Raw genomic sequence first — 22,881 nt, forward strand, 5'->3', positions numbered from 1 at the left:
ACTGAACTCTAAACGCGCTAGCGCTATAAACCCAAGCTTAGCGTTTTAACACATTGAGTTTCTCCTGCGTACACAGGTATGCATTGGATGGTGCGCATCAATACCTATTTTTTCCCGGCTCTAGCACTGTCGCCTGTATGCTAAATTCTATCGTTTGGATGGCACCCTGAGTGAACGTCTAAACAATTTTCCGCAGACGTATGGCATTGTGGCTGCAACCTGCGGGCTTCAAAAAGCGAAAATTTTACCCCTACAAAAGCATGAAACTACTCCTACACGCACTATACGTTAAATAAATGCGCGGTGCGAGTATTTTAATTTGCTGGTTTTGTTCACATATTTGGTTCTTACTTGTCTGAGGTTTTCCCATGCCCAAAGTTGTTTGTTAATTATGCGAAAACTATATGAGCAACGGATAAGCACAGGTGGGCCACACACAGAATGTCCCTGTAAATAGATGTCGGTAAAAATAATTCTGTTCTCAAAACGTAATACTGTAGGATCACGAATCTGGGTACGCGGTTCACATGATACCCGACAATGTCCCATGGCTTAATCGCGCTTCATTTCTAGCATATTTTGAAGCATTTAATCGTGAAGCAAACATTAACAAAAACTACAGAACAATGTCAATTTTTCACTATGCAGCAGCTTGGTTCATGTAAAGGTTTGGTGCTACGCAACAGCAGCAGCTTTACGCGGCCGTTAGTAGGTAATTGCCACCGCTCACGCCCAATACACGAAGCATTAAATAGTGTCCCTCCACAATCAGGAACGAGACTTCCGATTTTTTTTTTTTTGCTGTCTAGTGCAGGCGAATTTTCGTTCCTTCGCTGTATTAACCCGTGTCCCCAGATAAGAATAGCGCTAAGGATGAACGCGGACGGGTTGTCCGCATGCCGCTCAATCGCTTCGACACAGACATGAGCTAGGCACACAGTCGCCTGCGGACACGGCCCTGTACACTTCACACCGACGAGGAACAGGCACTTGCTGGACGGGCAATCGAGCTCCGACAGCACTGCGCGCGGCTTTCATCCCGCATTCAGCGCCCGCTTGAGCCGGCGACGCGGGCCAGCGTCCTGCATAGGCAACGGCAATCACAGCAGCACTTATGAACGCGGAAGAAGTGTCTTCACCCTCAAGAACTGCGCAGAGGATGGCCACGGTGCTGTTCAGACTACCTGCACGGCCTTCGAGTCACCCTCCGGGGCGGTGAGCACGTCTCCCCAGTAAAACCCCGGAGGACCCCTGCCGCAGTGGATGAGGTAGCGCCAGCGGCCGGCGTCTCGGTCGTAGTACCAGTACACGTTGCTTACGAGGCATGTGGCGCTGAGAACCAGGGTGGACACGGGGATGCATATCCACAGGGCTATCTCGAAGTGCTTGCTGTAGGGGTTCTCGAAAGAGTAGGAAAACAGCACCAATGGCACGATCAGCACCCAGGCCACGAGCACGGGCACGAAGATGAGGATGGTTGCGAGCTCCGTGTTGCGTTGCCGCCGCCGCCGCTCCATCTCGACCTGGGCCGAGCCGGCCGGCGCCTCTTCGTCATGTTGTGCCTCGGCTGTTACCGTTATGCTGCGGTCAAAACAAGAACAGGAGAGCACCGGTCACAGGCACAAACGTTACCACCTTGACGCTGAGTACGCTGCGGGTACGCTGAGCCACCCGCCGCGGTGGCTCAGTGGCTAAGGCGTTGCGCTGCTGAGCACGAGGTCGCGGGTTCGATTCCCGGCCGCGGCGGTCGCTTTTCTGATGGAGGCGAAAAGCAAAAATGCCCGTGTGTACGAGATTTCGGCGCACGTTAAAGATCCCCAGGTGGTCAAAATTAATCCGTAGCCATCCACTACGGCGCGCCTCATCGCCTGCATTGCGTCGGCGCGTTAAACCCCACAATCAATCAATTAATAAATCAATCAACGCTGCGGGTTATGCTTCGCGTATCTTCGATTTACGCGATGAACGGGAGAATCGACGCGGATATTTGTGGCAGTCGGCACAATAAGACCGCATGTTTGGGCGAGAGACGGAATTCTTTCGATGTGGCGCTGCTTCTTAGGTAAGAATGATCAGCGTTTCCTTCAGGACACGGAGCTTGGAGACATGTAGTGACAAGTGTTGACATTCAACAAAGCCGCCACACGAGCGGAAAGATTGGCAGCAAGTTCATGAAAGGCTAGGTTCGCACTAGTGTCAACGCCTTCACTCCCCCATTTTAAAGATTGCGGACTGATGTTATCACATTTAAATGATGTGCATCCACGTATGCTGTTCCGCTCACAGCGATTACCCGACGTTTAGCAGCGACAAGAGCCAACCGCTGTGACAACTCTTCAGCATGCGTGGTGAATTCATTATTGGCTCTTCGCCCTTCAGAAATTACCGCGCCGAGATCACGTGCTGTACGGCTCCAGTTGATGCAGGAAGTTTTTCCGCGGGTTCCCCCTGTGAACTAAATATGCAATCGGCTCCCGTTAATACGGTGTGTACGGGGACCGCAAAAAATTTAGAATTAACCGAAATTCTAATGAAACAAAAAGCCCAATAAGAGCATTGTTATTAGTCCGCATCACGTGTCCCTTCTTGATTTCGTTCAGAATCTTGACTTTCGTCGCCTATTCGAAAGTACGACACGGGATTCCCTGATAATTCAGGCTTAACGCTAAATTCGAAGCCTGAAGAGTCAACCACGCGAACTCGCCAGGCAGCGCTGTGCGCAAAAAAAAAAAAAAAAAAAAAGGTAAGGAACTTAAAAGACAGAGGTGCGTACGCTGCACTACTCTGAACTGACCTGCCGATTTATCGACTGCGCGCTGCCCCAGTAGGGATGGCGCCGACATAGTGCAGAGCACGGTGGTGTTTTGGCGCTTAAAATTTAAAATTTCGAATTTTATCAAGAAATGACGGTCACCTCGATGATTTTTATTCAAAATAGCTTCCAATTAACCGATATCATGGGTTTGAGCTTCGAATTATCGAGCAATTTCTTCCATTGAATTGCATGCAAAATTACCGGGACCGGCATATCACTTCCAGAACCAAAAATTTCAGTTCGGCGACTTCGAATTACCGAGAGTCGAGTGTACTTGCGTTCCGACGCACACTTTGAATGTTTCGACTTTTTAGTCAGTCGGGGAACTCGCAGTAAGCGTGGCGAGTGTACAAAGCGCCTCTGCAGACGTGACGGGAATTTTCATGCTTGGACTTCCGTCTACCAACCCACACGTAATTTGTAAGAATCGCTGTGCGCCTCACGTTTAACGATTAAGAATACTGCTATGAGCCTTTGTCTTCATCTGCCATAAAGCAAGGATGTGCGTACCTAACGTGAGCAGGACCGCACTAGAACGTAGACATTTGTTTAACCTAACATTAGGCGTAGGAGATGAAATATTCATATTTTTTTCATCACAAATAACTTCGGCTCATTCAGAAAACAAAATTCAGAATAAAACCCCGAAGGTGTGCTTGCTCAGTGGATACGAAGTCTAACAACGGAGCCTTATATGGCTAGGTAGAAGGTAATCCGGCGGTCCCGTGCACGCAGAAAACTCCTCCAGCGCAACCCCATGCGCAAAAGCGGGAGAAAAAAAAAACAGGTTGGGAATGAGTTAGAACTAGCTGTAGAGAGCTTCGCTGTGTTTATAGATGACGTTCTTGCATGTACCGACACTGGTGAGTGGGAACGAACCACTGCGGGAAGCACAGTCAAGCGACAACGGCGGGCAGGGATGGCGGTGGTGCGGGGGGAGACGCACGTTACAGCTTCGCTGGTTGACAATCGGTACAGAGTGCATGCGCACATCTGTAAAGCGCACCTTCCAGCCTCTCACTGATGATGTCCGTACGCGAAAACGCGCTGCAGGAAAGCCAACTTTCTCTGACAATGATGATGATCCTGGGTGAAGTGTGCAAAGTTTAAGCGCTTCCCTGCGAAGCTTGGAGACAGCTCCGTTAGGCCCCCTTCGCAAACGTCAATGTGCAGCAGAGGAAGGAGGTGAGGCAGGCGTGCGACGGCACGGCGTATATAGGCTGAAGGTCATGTTTTGAGCTGACGTCCACAGCCGGTACCCACAGCTCGACGTACGATGCGAATAGAGAGTTTTAGCAGCCCGTCCGTTCCGTTCGTTACGTTGTTACCGGGTTGCCGGGACCGGTCTGCGCCTGCGCGCGCGGAAGGGCGAGGAGGCAAGGACATGGTGAAACCAGGCGCGCGGAACTAATCCCCCTACCGCCACGAATGCCCAAGTGCCCAGACGGGTCCCGGTAAACACGCTAGCTACGTACGCAACGGAACGGGCGGACTGCTAAAACTCTCTAATGACTTACTTTGCTCTGCATGCCGTAACAATAGCCGTAGGACGTTGGGCCCAACGTCGCATTTTGAGGTCTAGGACGTCAGGCCTAACGTCACATTTTGAGATTTAACACCTTGGGCCGGCACCCACTCGAAAAAGTACTCAGCGTATACGCCAAGCAGCAGGTACCGAATCACGTCGTGGATCCCGAACCCATGGAAACGTTAGTCCTATGGAGTGCATACCCGAGAGTTGCTGCGGTTACATTAGTAGCACAGACTGGCGGCATAAAAGCGCACTGGCCTAAGGGCGGATAATATGGTCGTTACTGCACGAATCACGTCCACGCAGTGATTGCACGCGTACTTCCGCAAATTGTAGTCACAGTTAAAATGGTTCATCTAATCAGACAATGACCCACACACCCTCAGCGATTATTTTTCTTATTACCACTGCGTTGACAGGCTTCTTTGGCCTCGCCAGCATTTAAAGCGCGGGGCTTTAAGCAGTGACAAAGCCAAGGAGCTACATTTGCATGCGCTTCATACCGTTCCCCTCTTGCTAATGCGCGGCCAGTAGGCTCTACCGGCTTTTCTGCGTCGTATGTGGACTGCGTTAACAGGGGCCTCCTCTACTGCATGTTATTGTGTCTTCGGTCATTAACACTTTGCTGTTCCCGTCATCGTTAAAAAAAAAATGGCCGCGTATCTGCTCCTTTCGTTGCAAATGTCGACGAAAGACGATAGTCTTTCGTAGACATTTGCCACGTAAATGCCTCCGTTCGCTTTCCCGCTCACCTCTCACGCTGCTCCTCTTCTGTCGCGCTCTTCCCAAGGGAAACACGCTTGAGGTTTTCCCGAGTCGATTTATGATTGATTGATTGTGGGGGTTTAACGCGCCGACGCAACGCAGGCGATGAGGCGCGCCGTAGTGGAGGGCTCCGGATTAATTTTGACCACCTGGGGATCTTTAACGTGCGCCGAAATCTCGTACACACGGGCGTTTTTGCTTTTCGCCTCCATCAGAAAAGCGGCCGCAGCGGCCGGGAATCGAACCCGCGACCTTGTGCTCAGCAGTGCAACGCCTTAGCCGCTGAGCCACCGCGGTGGGTTCCCGAGTCAATTTAAATTTACCGCGCTCCACTGGCCTCGATGCCAGCGCTGCCGTACGGCGGAGGCGCGCATGAATCGAGGCGCCCTACTTCATCGTTTATAGAACCACGTTGCCCTACTCCACGTGCGTTCGCAGCAGAACGTGGAACCTACCTAGTAAAACCTTTTGTAACCGTCGCCGCGTGATATCTTAAAATGCCACCAGAAACTATAGAGCAGCGGGCGATAGCAGGCGACGGAGTGAATTTTTTTTCGGTGGTGGATGTAGTATTTCATTTTCCGAAAATCAAGCATACTTGAATTTTTTTTATAAAGGAAGACTGTAGATATCACTTATGTATTGATTTTCTGCCTTATATTTGCGTAATGTCTTGTTCTTGTTCAACAATGTTGACAAGTATGAACATTAACACCGGACTTAGACGTTTAGATTTCGCTGTGGGTATATAAGGCTATTGCTCAGATGTCGTTTCACTTTGGCCAGGTGGCTGAATCGAGTCACAGACAGACATATAGACAGACCAAACCAAAATTTCTGCGTTTAAGTAGCCCAAAAAAAGACAATCGTCTTTAAAAAACGATTATACAGAGCCTCTAATAAGCACCAGCGTCTCATTTCTTTACACCAATTTAAGATAAACAAATTATTAAACAAGCAAACGTCTGCCCCAGCTCCAAAATAATTTAAAAGAGTGCAGAAGAATTTATTCCAACTGACTGCACGATTAAAGTCAAACACATCGTAGTGTTTCAGACGTAAGGGGACGTTAAGTAATTCCGGGTATTTACCTGATCAAGGAATAAATTTTGCACACGTTGCCAGGAGCGCCAAAATTATCGTAAAAATTGTTACACTGGCCACTGCATAGAAACGCATATTTGTGATTAGTTCGTGAAACACTGCATTTAGTTAACAATATTGCAGACGCAGGTTAAAGCAGCGCCTTGCGCGAAAGCATTACTTGTGGAAAGTTACGGGAAGATACCTGTGTAACTTTTCAACACTGCTAGTGACTGGAACGGTGCCAGCAGCTGGGCAACTAGACCCCGCTTCTAAGAGAGGGTTCACTCACGGTGCAGCCACCGTGGCCAGCGAGCTCTCGGCCACCTCCGGTTCCGGGCACGGCATGCTGCTTCCGGGCGTTGCCGCCGCCTCCTGAGGAGGCAGGCCGTAGCTGCGGATCTCCTTGCCGAAGCTGGTGTAGATGCCAGAGTCAGCAGAGTCGGAGGGCACGCGGCGCACCTCGAACACCTCGGAGCCCTTCTTGCGGCCGGCCTTCTTTGGGCCAGAGAGCACCAGGCGGCCCTTGCGGCTCCGGGGAACCCGCAGAAAGTCCCTGGGAAGCGACGCGTACGGAGAGCCCCGGCCGATGGCACAGCTCCCGGTGTGCTGCGCGACCACAGAAGGGCCGAGAATGAGCGCGCAAAAGAAGGGCCGCCGGACCGACACAGCGCGGATCAGGCGGTCATCATAATTGGCGGCCGGCCACCTCCTCTCGGGACGGTATGGTGATAGACGGCGGGCAGCCGGCGCGGCTTCTGCTCCCGGAGGATATCCCGGGGTAACCAAGTGCGCTCTTCCATGGCGTAACCACGACCTCCTCCACTCGCTCCTCCCGAGCCTCCGAACCAAGGCCGACGGAAAAAGCGGACAGGGAAAAAAAAGCCCCACGTTACCTTCGGAGTTCTATTGAGCGGCCTTTTTTTTTTTTTTTTTTTTCGGCTTTTCTGCCGCGAACACCCATTTCCTACACGCGCTGACCAGATCGAAATCGCTTTCCGAGTGAATTGTCCCTCTCTGTGGACGAGGGGGCCGTGCTGTCGCCGAGTTTGCTACCAGCTCTGCGGCTGGCTGGCGCGACTACCTGACTTCTTTGTACGATTCATACGCTGAAACCGGGAGCCATGGAATGCATTTCGGATTGCGATAGAAACAAACTGCGTCATAGGAGGAGCTTTTGCTTAATGCCATTTCAAACAAAAAAGAAGGAAACATTATGAACGTGCCCAGAAATTTTGCTCAAAACGTAGACTGAGAGAAAGGTAAAATATTGCAGAAAAATGATAGTTCACATAAAGCAAAGATTAACCTCGTGCGCGGACGCAGTACAAATACTTTGTGGGACACTAACTAATTTTTGCGTTATTCAACGTCTAACTTTATTGGTTAAGCCTGATAGCTTCCATGCCCGTGAAATCCGGTAGAAGCATCGCCTAAACTTAAAACTGCGACCGATGCAAGTTGTCCCCTTGAGCAATACATGTACGAAAATAAATTTTCAAACACTGAACGACTACAGAGTAGGAAAGAACTGCGATGAGCCGGAAAGCTGCTCCTGGGAACAAGTTAATGTCACACACGGGCACCTAACGAAAACTTGTGAAGTGGGACCTCCAACTACCTCGCATGGTTTTTTTTTTTTTTCTCTGCGTAAGATTTTCAAGCGAAGCTTCTATTGGCTGACTTGCACCATCGGTGGTGGCGTACGCCGAAATGCCTGGCGGCAAAACCAACTTTTTATCCACTTGCTCTAATGACGACGATGACGACGACGACGATGACGACGACGACGATGACGACAACGACGACGATGATGATGATGATGACGATGATGATGAAATACCCTTGAATTGCTGAAGTGCTGGCACGTACCTACTCGGGAGGATTGGCCAGGGATTAAGGGTTGACTACGCCCCTGTTGGAACTCATTGAAACCCTCGTCGGGCAGTTCACCTTCTAGTGCGGCATGGGTAGGCCGCGCGGGTTTCGCTCCGAGGGAGATCGGGCAACCACTGAAGAACGTAAAAATTCCCGATAACCGCTGAAGCATGATCTACAATAGAGAGTTTTAGTATAACGTTTTCAGCCTTACGCAAAGTGTTACCGATCGCTATTCTCTTGCGTCGGTATAACTGTGTATACGCAGCACCCAAAGTTCGTTTTGCGTTTAGCGGCCGTAAAACGAGCGCACGCTATTTCAGCAAAGTAGCGTGCGTATGATACCGCCCTTGCGTATCCCTGTGTTTACAACATGGCGGCAGGTAAAATGGATCACTTAAACGTTTTCTTTCATCTGTGTGCAGCAGTTTGCGTCTTACCAGCCTATCTACGCCCACTGCAGGGCAAAGGCCTCTCCCATCAATCTCCAATTACCCCGGTCCTGTTCCAACTGTGACAAATTTATCCCCGCAAACTTCTTGATCTCATCTGCCCATCTAACTTTCTGCCGTCCCCTGCCCCGCTTGCCACTCTGTTACCCTTGCGTCTTATAGAAGAAGTTTTTTTGCTCAGCTCGGGTTGTTTGTACGTTGCTATCGTGGTGAGCGAAACTAACGTGGCATCGCTGACTACCCGAACAAAACTCCTGCACGCCGGCGTCGGATGCTGTGTGTGTGCTGTTGACGAGTTCGCTTCACGGTGCAAGGCGACGGTGTGCTCCTGTGGGTGAAATGTGCTTGCTATGTTCGAAATTAGTAATCACTAGCGGCGACTCAACTCAGTGTGTGCGGTTAAAAGCCTTCTGGGTTTGCGCCAGAGTGAAGTGACATGCTGGTCGACCCCGCAAATCGCGTGAAGTGAGTGCGATGTTTGAGACGGGCTGGAGGCAAAAGATCGCATTTTACTTTTGCGCCTCCGCCTCGCAGTGCAATCGTTACGTCGCGTGTGTTCGAAACGGATTTCTGGATTGTTTTCGAGTCGAATAAAATGCATACGTGAAACCCAGTCCTTTGGTTCTGCGCGTTGTGTGGGATCGCCAAAACTAAGTAACCTCTGGGCTTCAGTGATTGTGCTTATGTAGAAGAATATACCTATCATGTTGTGCACGTTTTGCATTCAATACCAAGGAGAAGGCGTTTTATTCCTCTGGTTGGGTAGTCGTGCAAAATTCCGGGTCCGGGTGCTCAGTGCTCGTTCGGCCAGATGAGTGTCGCTTCGCATTTGGTTAATACTAGGTTCAACAGATGGCGCCATAAGCGTTAGCGGGCCGCAAAGCAAAACTGACGAAACGCTGTACTGAAACTCCCCGCGCGGTGCCGACGTACCATGCCGCAAAAATTTAGCGTTTAACGTACGCAAAGGCACAAAACGCTATACTAAAACCCTCTAGTAACGCCTACCAAACATTTGCGTTCGGGTAAAGCTCAGTGAAATGAAATGGTTCCGCTTTGGTCGATCGATGGTTTTTCGTTTTCATTTCGGTCATTGCGTTTCGAATCTGGTCATTTTAGTTTTTGCGGAGGCCAAGCTTCGCGTGAAGAAGGGAAGGAGTTATAATTTTTGTAGTGCTATTCAAGCGGAACACCGAATGTAGTATGTGGACCAATAAGCGGCGTGAAGGGGCGTACGCACTATTTCATTTCAGGCGGGTTTGGGGGTCTTATTCCTTCCAAAGGGAGAGGAGACCGGGAAACAACACCAATAAAACACAGCAAACCTAATAAGGAATCACACTTCAAACTTTGACATAAAAAATACTTTGGTATTCCGTGGGGTGCTCTACATGACCTTCCGGTTACCTTGTTCGGCCATGTTTTTATTAAGCGGAATTTCAAAATGCCTCATCGTCGTAGTGAGAGCAGAGGTCGACACCGCGTTTGGTTCAGGCGCAGCTTGCGGCAGTGAACAATTAGCGGTAGTCGTTATTTGACAATGGGAAAAGTGAGGGGTTCGTTCATCCTGCGACACCCCCCCCCCCCCCCCCTTCCCCCCAAGGAGACAAGGTGGCGAGGGGGTGGGCAATCGGGGTGCGCTTACTCGCAATGCGTACGCTAGTTGCTAGGAAACACTTATGCACAGAGAATTAGGTCTAAAGATGTAGAATGTTTTATATAAGCGAGAAGCGCCGTCATTTTCTTCATTTTAACCGCAGTGTTCGTGTACTTGTCATATTGTCCTTGCTGACTATGACTAACGGCCGTGACTACGGCTCGCGCTAAAGAATGACCCAGTCCAGAAACTGGCTTGGTTTGAGTATTGCCTTCGACAACAGCCCTTTGCCTCAAGACACTACAGAAGAGAGCGCCGGATAGGCTGAGGGGCCGAGGCATTCCTTACTGGTTGACAAAATGTCCGCACTCGGATGGGCTTACGCATTTCCTATCCACGAAATGTAGCTGCTGCTTGGTAATCGAATCCCCGCCACTGGTCGTCTCTTATATAAAATTGTCGGTTCCTTGCAATCTCGTTTTATTAGAAAGAAAAAAAAGGTAAAAACTTTACTTTAACGTATTGTACCGAAATTATGGGAATCGTCGCTTCTACATTTCTCCAATTCAATGTTTCCTTGGTGGCTACTGATATGTCATTTTTTTGCTTTTGAGTTGATTGATTGATTGATTGATTGATTTATTGATTGATTTATTGATTGATTGATTGATTGATTGATTGATTGATTGATTGATTGATTGATTGATTGATTGATTGATTGATTGATTGATTGATTGATTGATTGATTGATTGTAGGGTTTAACGCACCGACGCAACGCAGGCGATGAGGCGCGCCGTAGTGGAGGGCTCCGGGTTAATTTTGACCGCCTGGGGATCTTTAACGTGCGCCGTAATCTCGTACACACGGGTGTTTTTGCTTTTCGCCTCCATCAGAAAAGCGGCCGCCGCGTCCGGGAATCGAACCCGCGTGTTCGTGCTCAGCAGCACAACGCCTTAGCCACTGAGCCACCGCGTCGGGTTTGAGTTAATCGGGTTGAGGTCGCTGGATTAGGTTTGTGATTTTGAGATTTTGTTATTTTGTGATTTTGTTAGCCCATTTTTCGCCTTTTTATTTTTCTATTCGGCCTCGTTTTTTTTTTTTTTTCACATTTTCTTCGACGAATAATCTACATCTACACTACTGTAACAATTCCATGTCTTATTTTTCACAAATACGCTTTTTTTTCTGCAGTCGCTTTGCCGAAGTAACCCAGCCACAAAAAAGCGTAGTGCTTTGTACTCAGTACAGGTACGGGTGGGGTTCCTCGGAAAAGAATACTTACGCACTAAAAACGCACTCATCCCAAATCCTAAGACTGCGTATCTGGTGTACAAAGCGAGAAAGAGAAGAAAAAGAAAGAGAATGTGCATGGACCCAAATCTTACGCGAGCTCATAATGCTGATAAAAAGTTAACAGAGCTTCCTTGCGCACAGAGAGCGGCAGGTACTATACATTTACACGTGAATTTTAGTGTCATATTGCCCCATTTTTCCAAAGTTTCCTGCGAATCTTTCTGCTTTGCAAATGGAAGGAAATGCTACGAAGGAAATGTCGATCAAGGCCCCACTTTTTTTACGTGAATAATATTGGTTTGACAGGATCCGAGCAGCCCATCTATTTGCAGGCCATATGTGGCATTTTTATAGGTTCGATATATTAGTCGTTTTATGATTGATTATTATTTAACAATGCGTACTTCTTTACTGTATTTCTTACTGATTTCAAACAATTTAGTACCAAGCGAAACAAAAAAAAAAATATTTCCCCCGCCGCATGCTGTCCACTATATAATGTTCACAAGGTTACGAGAACCGTCACAGAAACTAACGTGTTAATTGGAAAGGTCCGGTTTAGAAAAATTCGCATGTTTTCAGGTTAACATTCTTAAACTGCCCTGCCGCCCCCATGAGACTGCTCTGAGCACCCCACTACTGAGTCAAAAGATATTTTTGTTGTTTTAAAATTGTTTCAGTTTAAAAATAACCTGACATGAACACTTCAAACAGACACTTCTATTGTTACGTTTAAAAAAGTGGGAGGTGGGGGGGAAGGGGGGCTGGGATGCGGCACTACCAAGATAAATATTTACCAACTTAGAACACTGTCATCTTTCTTACTTTGTTCCTTTTTTTTTTTTTTTGCAAACGTTTTGACCACCAAGATGAATCCCTGCCAACTAACCCAATTATCCGGTGTCTTTTAAGGGTCGCGCAAGTCTGTATTTTAGGGAAAGTTTTCCGTGCCGTGGCCAGAACACGGTACGCACAGCTGTTATCTCCACTATTTCAAAGCAAACATGTATTTCCCCGCCGTTCTGGCACAGGTGAATGCAGTAGTGTATACTTCGGATGCTTCCCAGGCTGACTGATCGGAGTGCTAGAGCGACGAATGGTCCCTGTATACGGCCTACAGGAGCCATCGTGGGTGCAGTTTCAGTGCCATTTTCCCCCTCGCCTATGGAGCAGGAAGAGCTGTGCGGAAGTGGCTCCCCTTGTGGGGTGCCGCACGCGGAGCGCATACGTACTCAACTACGTTTGAAACCATGTGAAAGACAGGAAGCTGGCCCGTGGGTGAACTCTCAAGACGCCCACCTCGGATGCAAGCAAAGCTAAGGCGAAGGGGGCCTCACCTCGCTGTCGGAGCAGCGGCTCGTGTCTGCCGTGATGAGGATCTCGGGCAGTTCGTCGTCGCCGGCGGCTTCCGCCACCCTGGGCACGAAGCCTGTCGAGCGAACCGAGCCGTCCCGGTTCATGCACATACGCGTGATCTGGCAGCCGCCGTCGGTGCGAGCGTCAGCAGCCTTGGACTTGAACGAGTAACGGCCCGCGAAGGCGTCCTTGGAGCGCGGTTCCTTGGCAGCGCCGCCCTCGGAGCCATTGTCGAAACTGGAAAGGCTGGTCGAGTCGCACGACTCGTAGCAAGACGGCACTGCCGACTTGTCTTCCGCGGGGCCCGCCTTGAGCGAGTCCCTGGAGACGGCCCCCAGCTGGCCGCACGGGATCACGTCCAGCCACTCCGGCGCCCCGGCCAGAGCTCCCAGCGGACCCTCGGCCGGCCTCTTTTTCTCACGCCGTGACGGGGGCAGAGACCGGTGCCTCGCGTCCATGCCGCCTTGTTCGCCCAGGTCTGCCCACGCACCCTGCACCAACGCTGCGCATCGCAAGTAACGCCGCTGTCACAACGTGTCTGGCAACTGAGCGCCTCACGTTCTTCATTTCAGTACAATGACAAAAAAAGCGAAGTATGCAGGTGCAAATCGAACTTACATATACAAAATGCTGCTTGTTTCTCGCAATATAATGCATCAGTGTTTTGGAGAAGCGTATGAACTTACTTCCTTTACGTTTCGCTTTCAGGCACGAGGGGGTTCTTTTTACCTGAAGGAACTTCGTCGGAGTGCGCACCGTTTCTACCGTACATTATGCAAACAAGACTGCCATGCATGTGCATGGTAACGGCATGCACGCCCCAATGTGGCGACGTGCGGCAACGATGTAATCCTCACACATTTGCGTAACTACGTGTTTGCTGCTGCCATGGCGACACGCCGACCGTCCCCGAATCCGTTTTGTTTCTTGGATAGCTTTCCTTCCTGTGGCCCTATTACTCTCAGTGGCGTTGTGTGAGGTTTTTTATCGAAACGACTGGATTAATTATCCCGATAGAGATCCACTGAGCTGTCAAGCTATCGCTCGCATCCATCATCTATATACGCCCACGCAGCGTTAGCATTCAGTCTGCTCCCGTTAAAAATTCAGTGGGCCTATTTGGCCAAGGTGCACCTAAGTCACTAATTGCTGTGTCCAAGAACCAGCACATTTGTCGAACGATGATTCCAGACAAACCTTCTGATTGGAACCCTTTATGTGCCCTGTGGAATCGTACAAAGAAAACCATTTTTCCGCAGCCTAATGTTACAGCCCAGAGCCCCTCATTCGAGCGAAATCGTATCCTGAAAATCGGGATTAGTCTCATTTGCCACTTCGATTGTAAATGTTTTCAATCCGGATGTGTTGTGAGGAACGCCTGAGGGTGTTTCTGGGGGCAGCGTTAACACTTGCCTTCGAGATATTCAATCATTTGACCCTGATAATCCTTTAGGTGAACAAATCTTGTGCGTTTGTACGGGCTGTAAACAAGGTGAATAATTCTTTAGCATTCCTGTGTTTCAGTCACATTATATCGATCGTTGAGGAAGTAAGGAGCATGTGCGTGTCAACGTTTAGTACCCCAATTTACATTCACACCTGTTAAAACGAGGATGACATTCATAAAAAATTTACAAATACATGGGAATGGAGAGAATATGGAAAAAGATATCCGGAAAAGGGAGAACTGAAGGACCGGTCGTTTGTAACCATGTATGTACAGACGCAAAGAGTTCTGGATCACACCCACGGGATACCCCTACAACACAGAATTTCGCTGTTGCACTATATTTCTGGGAGTAGGCTACTTTTAGTTTATACATGTCTACAGTTTTCTATGCTCGATATATAATTCTAGTACGACAACGACCTCGATGCAATTTTGGGGTTATTTCAATAAAATGTTCATTTCGGCAACTGCAGTGAGTGCTTACCACGCACAAGATGAGCGATTTTCAAGTGAAACGAACAGAAACAAAGAATTTGATACTTATTTCCAATCATGCCTCGTACTTCCCAAACCGAACTCACCAGGTTCCCTCATTTTTGTGGCGCTTCCCCTAGATCGGAAGGAGTACTAAGTGCACTCTCCCAATATGTTTCAGGCCACGACGCATGCGCTGTTCAAACGTGTTGGCCTGCGAAGGCCTGCGTTCTATACACAGATTCTAGCCCTCTCGGAGATGGTTGCGGTGACAACGTCGGTCAATTTAAATCGACATTAACTATCGCAAAACGCGGCGTCCCAACTAAGAAACCAGCTTACCCCACCTCTTAAAAAAATGCCTGAGAGCGCGCGCAAAGAAGCAGGCCAAGAGGAACGGCAGCCTGTGCTACTACCACGTAAGGTGCGACCACGCGAAACGACAGTCGTGGTTCACGTCATTACGCGGCGTGCCGCAATGTACTCCTGTGCAATTTCTCAGGCACAAGACAGCTCAAGCTCTTGCATCCGGAACAGCGAGATGCCATGGTGAAATATCTCGCAGCTCGACATCGAGATGCGACATGTGTAATTGGTGTTACACTTCATTAAAAAGAGGTTATCAGGCCGGTTATGCAGAAACGGATCACGGCCGCCCATTGAGATTATGTTTTTTTTTCTTTTAAACGGTGCTTTTATCTTTGCTTGGTGTAACCAAATTTGCGCTAACATGCATATATCATAGAAATAGTTTGAAATTGCACGCGCCATACTTTGGGGCAAACAAACTGATCTAATGGAGTGGTGAGTTGATTGACACCGTCAGATTGCTTTCTATTTGTTCCCCCTAAACAGCCTATCCTACATTTAGACCGCTGTTCTAAATCTGTCTGGCATGCCAATATTAACGCGCCAAGCACAGCTAAAATGATTCGATAATGCACAAAAGACTGATTTGCAATTCAAATCTCAACGAGGTCCATCACTAAGTGTTGATCGTCCAAGCGTATGCGTGCTTCATGCTCCATTGGTGATGCGACTTTAAAAAAAAAACTCTTAAAGGAACCCTCCGTGGGACTTCACTGTGATCCTGAGTGCTCACTTATTACCAGGAAGACGGAAAAACAGCGTTAAAAAGGCTAACAACTGGGCAAGCCATAGTATTTGAGCCGGAAAAAGGTCGCCAGCGCCGTGATATCGAGCAACGCAAACATAGCGCGATGTCACAGCGGGGATATAATTTCTAGCCAAGTCGTATGTCTGGCTTGTACTTGTTTGTCGAAACGGCTTCATCGGACGCAGCAATCCTCGGCCAATCACGCACACTGGGGTGTATCAAGCGAGTGAAAAATGATATAGTGACGACATAGAAAGTTTACTTGCAATTAAAACAATTCCGACAGTAAAAAAGATGGCGCACCTTGCAACTTGTACAGGAACTTCGCAAAAAAAAAAACAAAATGGCGCAGCTTGCATTAGGGGTGCAAGGCTAGAGAAACAGCGGAGCTGGGGGTCGACCTAGCTTCTTCCAGTTTTTGCTACGTTTTGCTATGGTTTGCTAGGCTTTGCTAAGCTTCGTTAAGTTTTGCGATGGTGTTGCTAGGCTGTGTTGACGGATGAGGCCAAGTTTGGCTGGATTTGACAAGCCCGTTCCGGTCGGTCCCCCACGCTGACAGCGGAACCCAGAGGGTAAAAATTCTAGGTCGACTCCCAGCTTCGCTGTTTCTCGAGTCTTGCACCGCTAGTGCAAGCTGCGCCAATTTATTTTTTTTTTTCGGTTACTCCCACCTTTCAAATGGTATAGTAACGGGTGCGCATGCGCACATGCCCCTTGTGCCCACACTCGAGCAGGCGCGAAAGCCGGCTTCACTGTTACAATACCCTATCTACGGTGGTGCACCCTCTACAGGGCCAAGCTCAAGCTTAATAAGCAGCTCCGCTATTCAAAAAACGAGGCCTAACAGCTCAGAGAATACACAGGCGAGCGGTGGACGAGGCACCCCTCGCAAATTGAGTTATATATTGGCAGTGATTATTAGCATTGCGATAGGGACGATGTGTAAAGGAAACTCCTTTGTACGGGCATTTGCGCAACAGGAAAGCCGACTTGTGGTACTTGCATTGTTGGTCATGCCCTGTCCCAAACTTTCATGCTCAAAGAAGAAAAAACTCCCTCTTCTCTGCCATCGTAACAATGCAAGATGTGAGAGCATGTTGGTAAAGTTGTGATGCATTAAAATGTTTGAATTTTGGCTCGTCATAAAGAGGTTACTATTGTCACCTGCTTTTTCTGAATATTAGTCAAATTTATGACGTCTTCCCAGCCTTGCCTGCAAAAACAACCTTCAAGCGGCGGTGAAACAAAAATCGCCTAGTCACGGACAATGCGAAGGCAAATCCAGTGCCATCGAGATTCGCACCGCAGTTGCCATGGTCGTAATGTATTTTGTTAGACATCGTCGCGCTATAAGAAACGTGCCAAGGCACGTGCTTTTGATGACATCGCGTGAATCTATGTAACTCTTGCGCAGGAACGCACTTCACAGCTTAGAAAGGCGTAAAAGCCTACGATGTTGTCACCTGACAGCAATCAATTGATACCATTGTCAGTTATTCGCGGGATAAGCGTCACACTGTTTGCGAAACAGGGTGCAACAGATTTTAAAAGGCATCGCAGGCAGTATATACGCGCTGTACGTTTGCGGTTTGATCGTGTACAATGACACGCTGCTGACACAGCGCCTCAATCGTGCACGGCCCACGTGCATTTGCGCAAGCGCGTGGCGCGACCCGCCCGAGAACGCAAGGTTGTTCGTTGCCATTCAGCTGTCAGGCATCAGAAATGCCAGCGTCCGCTCTCAAAGGATATCCTCCGCGTGACGGTCGGCAAGGCCTTGGAATAGTTCGCACTCCTCTTTGAGCTTGGCTTCACTTTGAACGCCTGCAGCGGTTTGGCTCGTGCCGCTAGTTACCCGTATTAACTAAGAGGCGGTTGCAGGGTTGGGGAAGCGAGCCCACAGCGCATCCAGTTCACTTTTTTTTAGGGGCGAAGCTCCTTAAGTCATGGGTCTGTCCATCCCTTGTGTCTCGTGGTACGTGACCGCCGCATGCTTTCGGAGATGTCGCAAAGTGGGCCGCGTTGCACGCGCAAGAACCGGCTGCAACCGGCAGCGCAAACTTGGCACCGGGAGCGCGAGCTTGTCTGTGTTCGCCAACGGAGGCGCGAGCGCACGTGCACTGCGAGGGGGAGATCACGCAAGAGATCACGCCACGAACGCAGGCAGTCGTTCTCGGAGATCGAACGAGACGCAAGCACCTTTGCTCGTTTCCTCTCGTCTTGTTCGGGCACAAGTTCGCCCTAAATAAAAGTTCTTTCTTTACCGTTGTGTCCCATCCTACGTGACAAATTGTGGTGGAGGTGCGGGGTAGTCCTCGATGGCGCGATGTCTTTCACTAGGTCTGGGCCTGGGAGCATTGACTCCGAAAATAAAAGTTGATTTGTACAATGTACGCACACAGTCTTACGTCTTTCTTAATGATGTAATGGGCGAACTTTCACGGGAGAGTTACGGTTACCGATGATCTCCCCCTCTCGAGCTTCGCCCCACTTATCATCATTCATTCCGTGGATATAGCGTGATTTTTTTTTCTGCACCCATCAGTTTACTTCCCCAAAGTTCACCTGAAACATCAATCGATGCGATCGAAATGGCAAAGTAGGTCAATGACGAGGCCAAGCATATTGCAGCGGACCATGGTTACGGCTTCGCTTGTTTTGTCGCCAGCGCTTAGCTGCGCCCGGCAGTATTGTCCTGTGTTTCAAGGGGAGTGGCCGTTTAATGTTTTTGTCGTTGTGCCACGATTGGCAATCGTATGAGATCCCGTGTGTAACTCAATCATCACTTACCTAGGCCGAATTAACATAGCTGCGACAGAAGCACATCTCTCGCTGCGATGCAGTTCTGTCGATGCGGCGGGATATCGGAATTTTACAAGTGGAGCCGGCTAACTTTCGCCGGCGCCATGTGATGACCGCGCGGCCAACTTGATTTCGTATTCTGCACCCTCCGCGATGGCTCAGTGAACCCAAGTACGCGGGTTAGATATCGGCCGCGGGGGCTGCTTTTCTGATGGAGGCGAAAAGCAAAAACGCCCGTGCGTAGATATTTCGGGGCACGTTAAAGATCCCCAGGTGGCCAAAATTAATCCGGAGCCCTCCACTACGGCGCACCTCAAAGCTGTAGCTTTGGGGCGTTAACCCCCCCCAATCAATCAAATCAATAAATCAATCAATAGATTACGTATCCTGCACGCGCAGTTTGTAACGGCGAGCTGGACGAACCGAATGGCATGCAGCATCTTGCGTAAATTATTTCAATAAGGTTTTTTTGTTGAACTCACCCAACGTAAACCTTTTTTATACTCATATACTCATATACTCATAGAGGGGAAGCAAGGGAGAGGGGGGGGGGGGGCGGCTGAGGTCAAGCTTGCGAATTAACGCAAATTTGCGGCTCAGCCGGAATCAAAGCATATCAACAGTCATCTGAGATGGCCGCTGTAGGAATCCTTTTTTCTGACAGCCCCGTCGGATTCACAGTCTAGGCAATCACAGCGGCCGAATCGCCGCTGTCACCGGATTACGTTCAGTTTCAGCAATAAAAGCACCCGATAGTTGCATTAAAAACATCTCCCTAAAACTCCGAGGGCACCTAATCTCTTCTTACCAGCACGATTACCAAAATGCGAAGCGCGCTTTGCGGAACGCATCGCAGCCAATGACATTGTCTAGCAGCACTGTCCTTTTTCTTGCGTTTTATTCATGCGAAGCACGCCCTATAAAATGCTTCGTAGGGAAGCGGGTTTAGGAGTCGTATCGCTGCTACAGACGCCGGACGGCGGAATTTTCGCTCAGTGGGCCATTTAATGTTTGAACACCATTACAGCACGGGTAAAGAAAACGGTATCTGCAGAGGGCGGGCCAATCACGAAGAGCTGTTCCGTGCGGGTGACATAGCTTCCTCAGTGCTTCTACATGCATGCAGCAAGGACGGGGAGAAAGCGTTACATCAGCCCCTCAGCCGCGCCCCTTTAACGGGTACCTGCGCACCTTACCAGCTTGCGCACTGATGCTACGTGTTTAGTAGTCGGGTAATTTGCTAGCCTACATCTCCCTCAACACGCACCCTTGTGGACGAAGTGCTTTTGTAGCAGCATGGTCGCAAGAAAATCGATGGCTAGAAACCTGGAATCCACGCCGTTACACTTCGTATTCAAAATCGCAGCGTTCTTCATGCGTATCAGACGAACGTTACGGAGGGTGGAACATGAACCGACACGCGAGCTATAAACCCAGAGGCCGGAACGATAGCTAAGTGCGGAAGCGGCTGCGGCGGAGCGGATCCCTCCCGTGCCGTGCAAGTGCGTGAATGCGGCAAGGCTCGCCGGCACACCACTGTGAACGGCATTCCCGAGAATGAATTAAAATAACATAGATAAAAATTAATTCACATATACATCAGTAGGAAATGTAGATACCTGGGACGAGCTTTCTTGGATTCTTAAATTGAGGCAATATTTTGGTATTACAGACCTCATGAAACTCGCAGTGCGCGTGATGCCGGACTGTGAGAAGGCGGCCCAGGAGTCGCGGCACGCTTCATGGACATCGCTTCGATTTGAAAGTTCAAGCATCGGAGAGCGAGGTGCACCTCGAATAGATCATTCTGAGCCTATGTCTGTTACCAAAAGTGTTCTGATATTCACTCGAGCCGACCTTAGAAAACTAAGCGAGGTTAGCGCCCATTATTTATGGGACAATAAAAACCCGGTTCCCTTTCCCGACGCAGAAATGAGTAACGGACACATGCCGAGGCTACGTATCGTGACCATAGCATTTCAACAGGTTCGGGAAAGTGTATTTACCTGGTGTATTTTACCGGTATTTTTTTTTTTGTCGTGCTGCATTAGTTCTGTTTGAAGGTTCTTACTGCGTATCCACTGTTTAGCGAGCGGAATTCCTATTAGGATGGGAAGTATCTACGGGCATTTCAGGCCAGCCTTCCGTGAAAACTTCTTGGCCAAATATATATACGGCCCCGTCGCTAATTGCTCGCCACTGAAGGTTAGTTGTGTCCATGTTCATGTCGGAGTGCATTCGCCTCGCTTTCCGATTGGCGGCAGACCGGGCACCTAATTCTGTTCTGCCTTTCGCCCCCAGCGCAGAGCTATTAAGAGGCATTTCCTCTGAACCCTTTGACGCGTCAAGGCTGCCCGCCCCGCAGACACGCCGAAGTGACCTCCATCCACTGCGCGTAAGCGTAGCCTTGGACGCGCTCACTTTGACGCCCCGAGCCACTTAATAATCCTCCGCTGCCGGCGGCGCCTCGAACCGATCGAAATGCCTCCATCGATCACCTCCTGCTGCCAGTATACGCAGAGCTTGCGTGGTAAAAAAAAATAGAAAGAAACGCCAAACTCAGCGAGCTATCAAGGCTCTCCGTGACGCGACTATACAGACCCTTGCCACGCCGCAAGCGAGAGCACTGCACGAAACTAACCCCCCCCCCCCCCCCCTTCCTTTCTTATCACTTTATCGACAAACCTGCAGAAATCGGGGTGCAATATCGATTGCGTCAATAGATTACTATCTCTCGCGTGCAGTAATCTCTCCGCTGCTATGTGCGCTTTCTGCTTCACGTGCTACCTTGTTACATGCGTCGGGAACGTGACTACATTTTCAAACTGATTGCGCAAACAAATTCCCCTTCATACAACTGATCGAGCAGTATTGTTGCTGAGCCCGAGGACGCGGGTTCGATCCCGGCCTCGGTGGCTGCTGCTCTAATGGGGGCGAAAAGCGAAAACATCCGTGTGTCGAGATTTCGGCGTACTTTAAAGATGCCCAGGTGGCCAAAATTAATCCGGAGCACACCACTACGGCGCGCCTCATAGCCGGAAGTAGCTAGCTCACGCTCGCTAAACCCCACAATCAGTATTTCTGTTCGGCACAACTGCCTCGTTGTCTTTCCTCTGTCTTTCTATAGAGGGATATTAGGTCCCACTTCTTGGACTGGACAAATCTATGGTGTTGTAGTTGTGTAGAGTCGACGAGCGATGTACCGAGCCCGATGATAGTCTAATAAAATTGTGTGAGTTCTAAAAATCACTTGTACGGGTTGCAAAAGCACCGCGGTGCACTTATGAGTGAACTTGAGTAGATTCAAGTCTGTTAATCCCTTCGCTCTCTCTCTCCATCTTCTCTGATCTTCCGTTTTCAAGCGTGCCGATGATAATCTCTCTCTCACGCACGTACACACACGCACACATGCACAGGAGAAAGACAGAGAGATATCCGCGTTCCATCGCAAAAGCCGACACGTGCAGCGTGCTCGGATGATGCAATAGTTTGCAACGCAAGCATGCTATTGTAGTAAAGAAAACCGAAGGGGGGGGGGTGCATTTTCTTATTACATTTATAATATCATGTACCAATTGAAGAAAACGCGTAAACACGCATCCGATAACACCATCCATATCTTCGGAGCCTAATGTAATTCTGGTTGAAGTCACCCGCCATAATACGGATTACTTGCAATGGTGGCCATTATCAGTCTCCGGCATATTTATACACATCCAGGCCTCCTCAAAGCCATGTTATTGCCTGTTTAGCGCATACTAATGGTTGTGGATGAGCGGAGAAATGTTCGGCTGGCTGAAAAAATGGCTGAAAAAACAGCAAAAACAGCCCTCAAACGCGAAATGTGTAGTTCTTTTACTTGTGTAGAAGTTATTTCCATAAATCAACACAACCAATCAATCGAATAACTAATCGTTTAAATCCTCTTTATTAATCAGGATAATTTGTAGTAGATCCCCATCCTAACTGCAAGCCCTGCAATAAGCATCTCTGGCTTGGTAAGCTTTCATCAAGGCTGGCTCCAGCTTAGAGAATGAAAGCTTACGAATTAGTTACTCGCTTTCCGATAGTACGCTTTTGCTCTTCACCGGTTTTCAAGCGTTTCGAAGATAATCTGCTTGGAAGAATTCGAAAGCAACAAATAAAAAAAGTGGTGGCTATCTTCGTCCACTTCGGAATGTTTTTAGGGTAGAGGAGACGGATGTCCTGGACATGGTATACGTGTTACGAATGCGAAATCGGAGACAGAAGGACAGGATTTTCGCCT

At 49.1% G+C, this 22,881-nt stretch overlaps 1 protein-coding gene across 3 annotated transcripts in view; it reads right to left on the bottom strand.

The window, feature by feature from the left end:
• Positions 1–652: 652 nt before the first annotated feature.
• LOC144155750 (uncharacterized) overlaps positions 653–22,881 on the bottom strand; it is a 69,931-nt gene continuing 47,702 nt past the window's right edge. For 2 of the 3 annotated variants that reach the window (XM_077687375.1, XM_077687373.1), the window contains 3 exons: positions 12,753–13,273; positions 6,487–6,803; positions 653–1,581 (listed from right to left, as the gene is read on the bottom strand). In XM_077687375.1, the coding sequence (XP_077543501.1) occupies positions 1,176–1,581; positions 6,487–6,803; positions 12,753–13,229 (1,200 nt within the window). In that variant the 5' untranslated portion in view covers positions 13,230–13,273 and the 3' untranslated portion in view covers positions 653–1,175. The remainder of the gene's footprint in view (positions 1,582–6,486; positions 6,804–12,752; positions 13,274–22,881) is intronic. The other variant, XM_077687374.1, reaches the window with a different exon arrangement.

This window comes from Haemaphysalis longicornis, unplaced genomic scaffold (assembly GCF_048455015.1).
Source record: "Haemaphysalis longicornis isolate Haplotype H1 unplaced genomic scaffold, Haemaphysalis longicornis Haplotype H1 scaffold_1, whole genome shotgun sequence".
NCBI classification, from domain to species: domain Eukaryota; kingdom Metazoa; phylum Arthropoda; class Arachnida; order Ixodida; family Ixodidae; genus Haemaphysalis; species Haemaphysalis longicornis.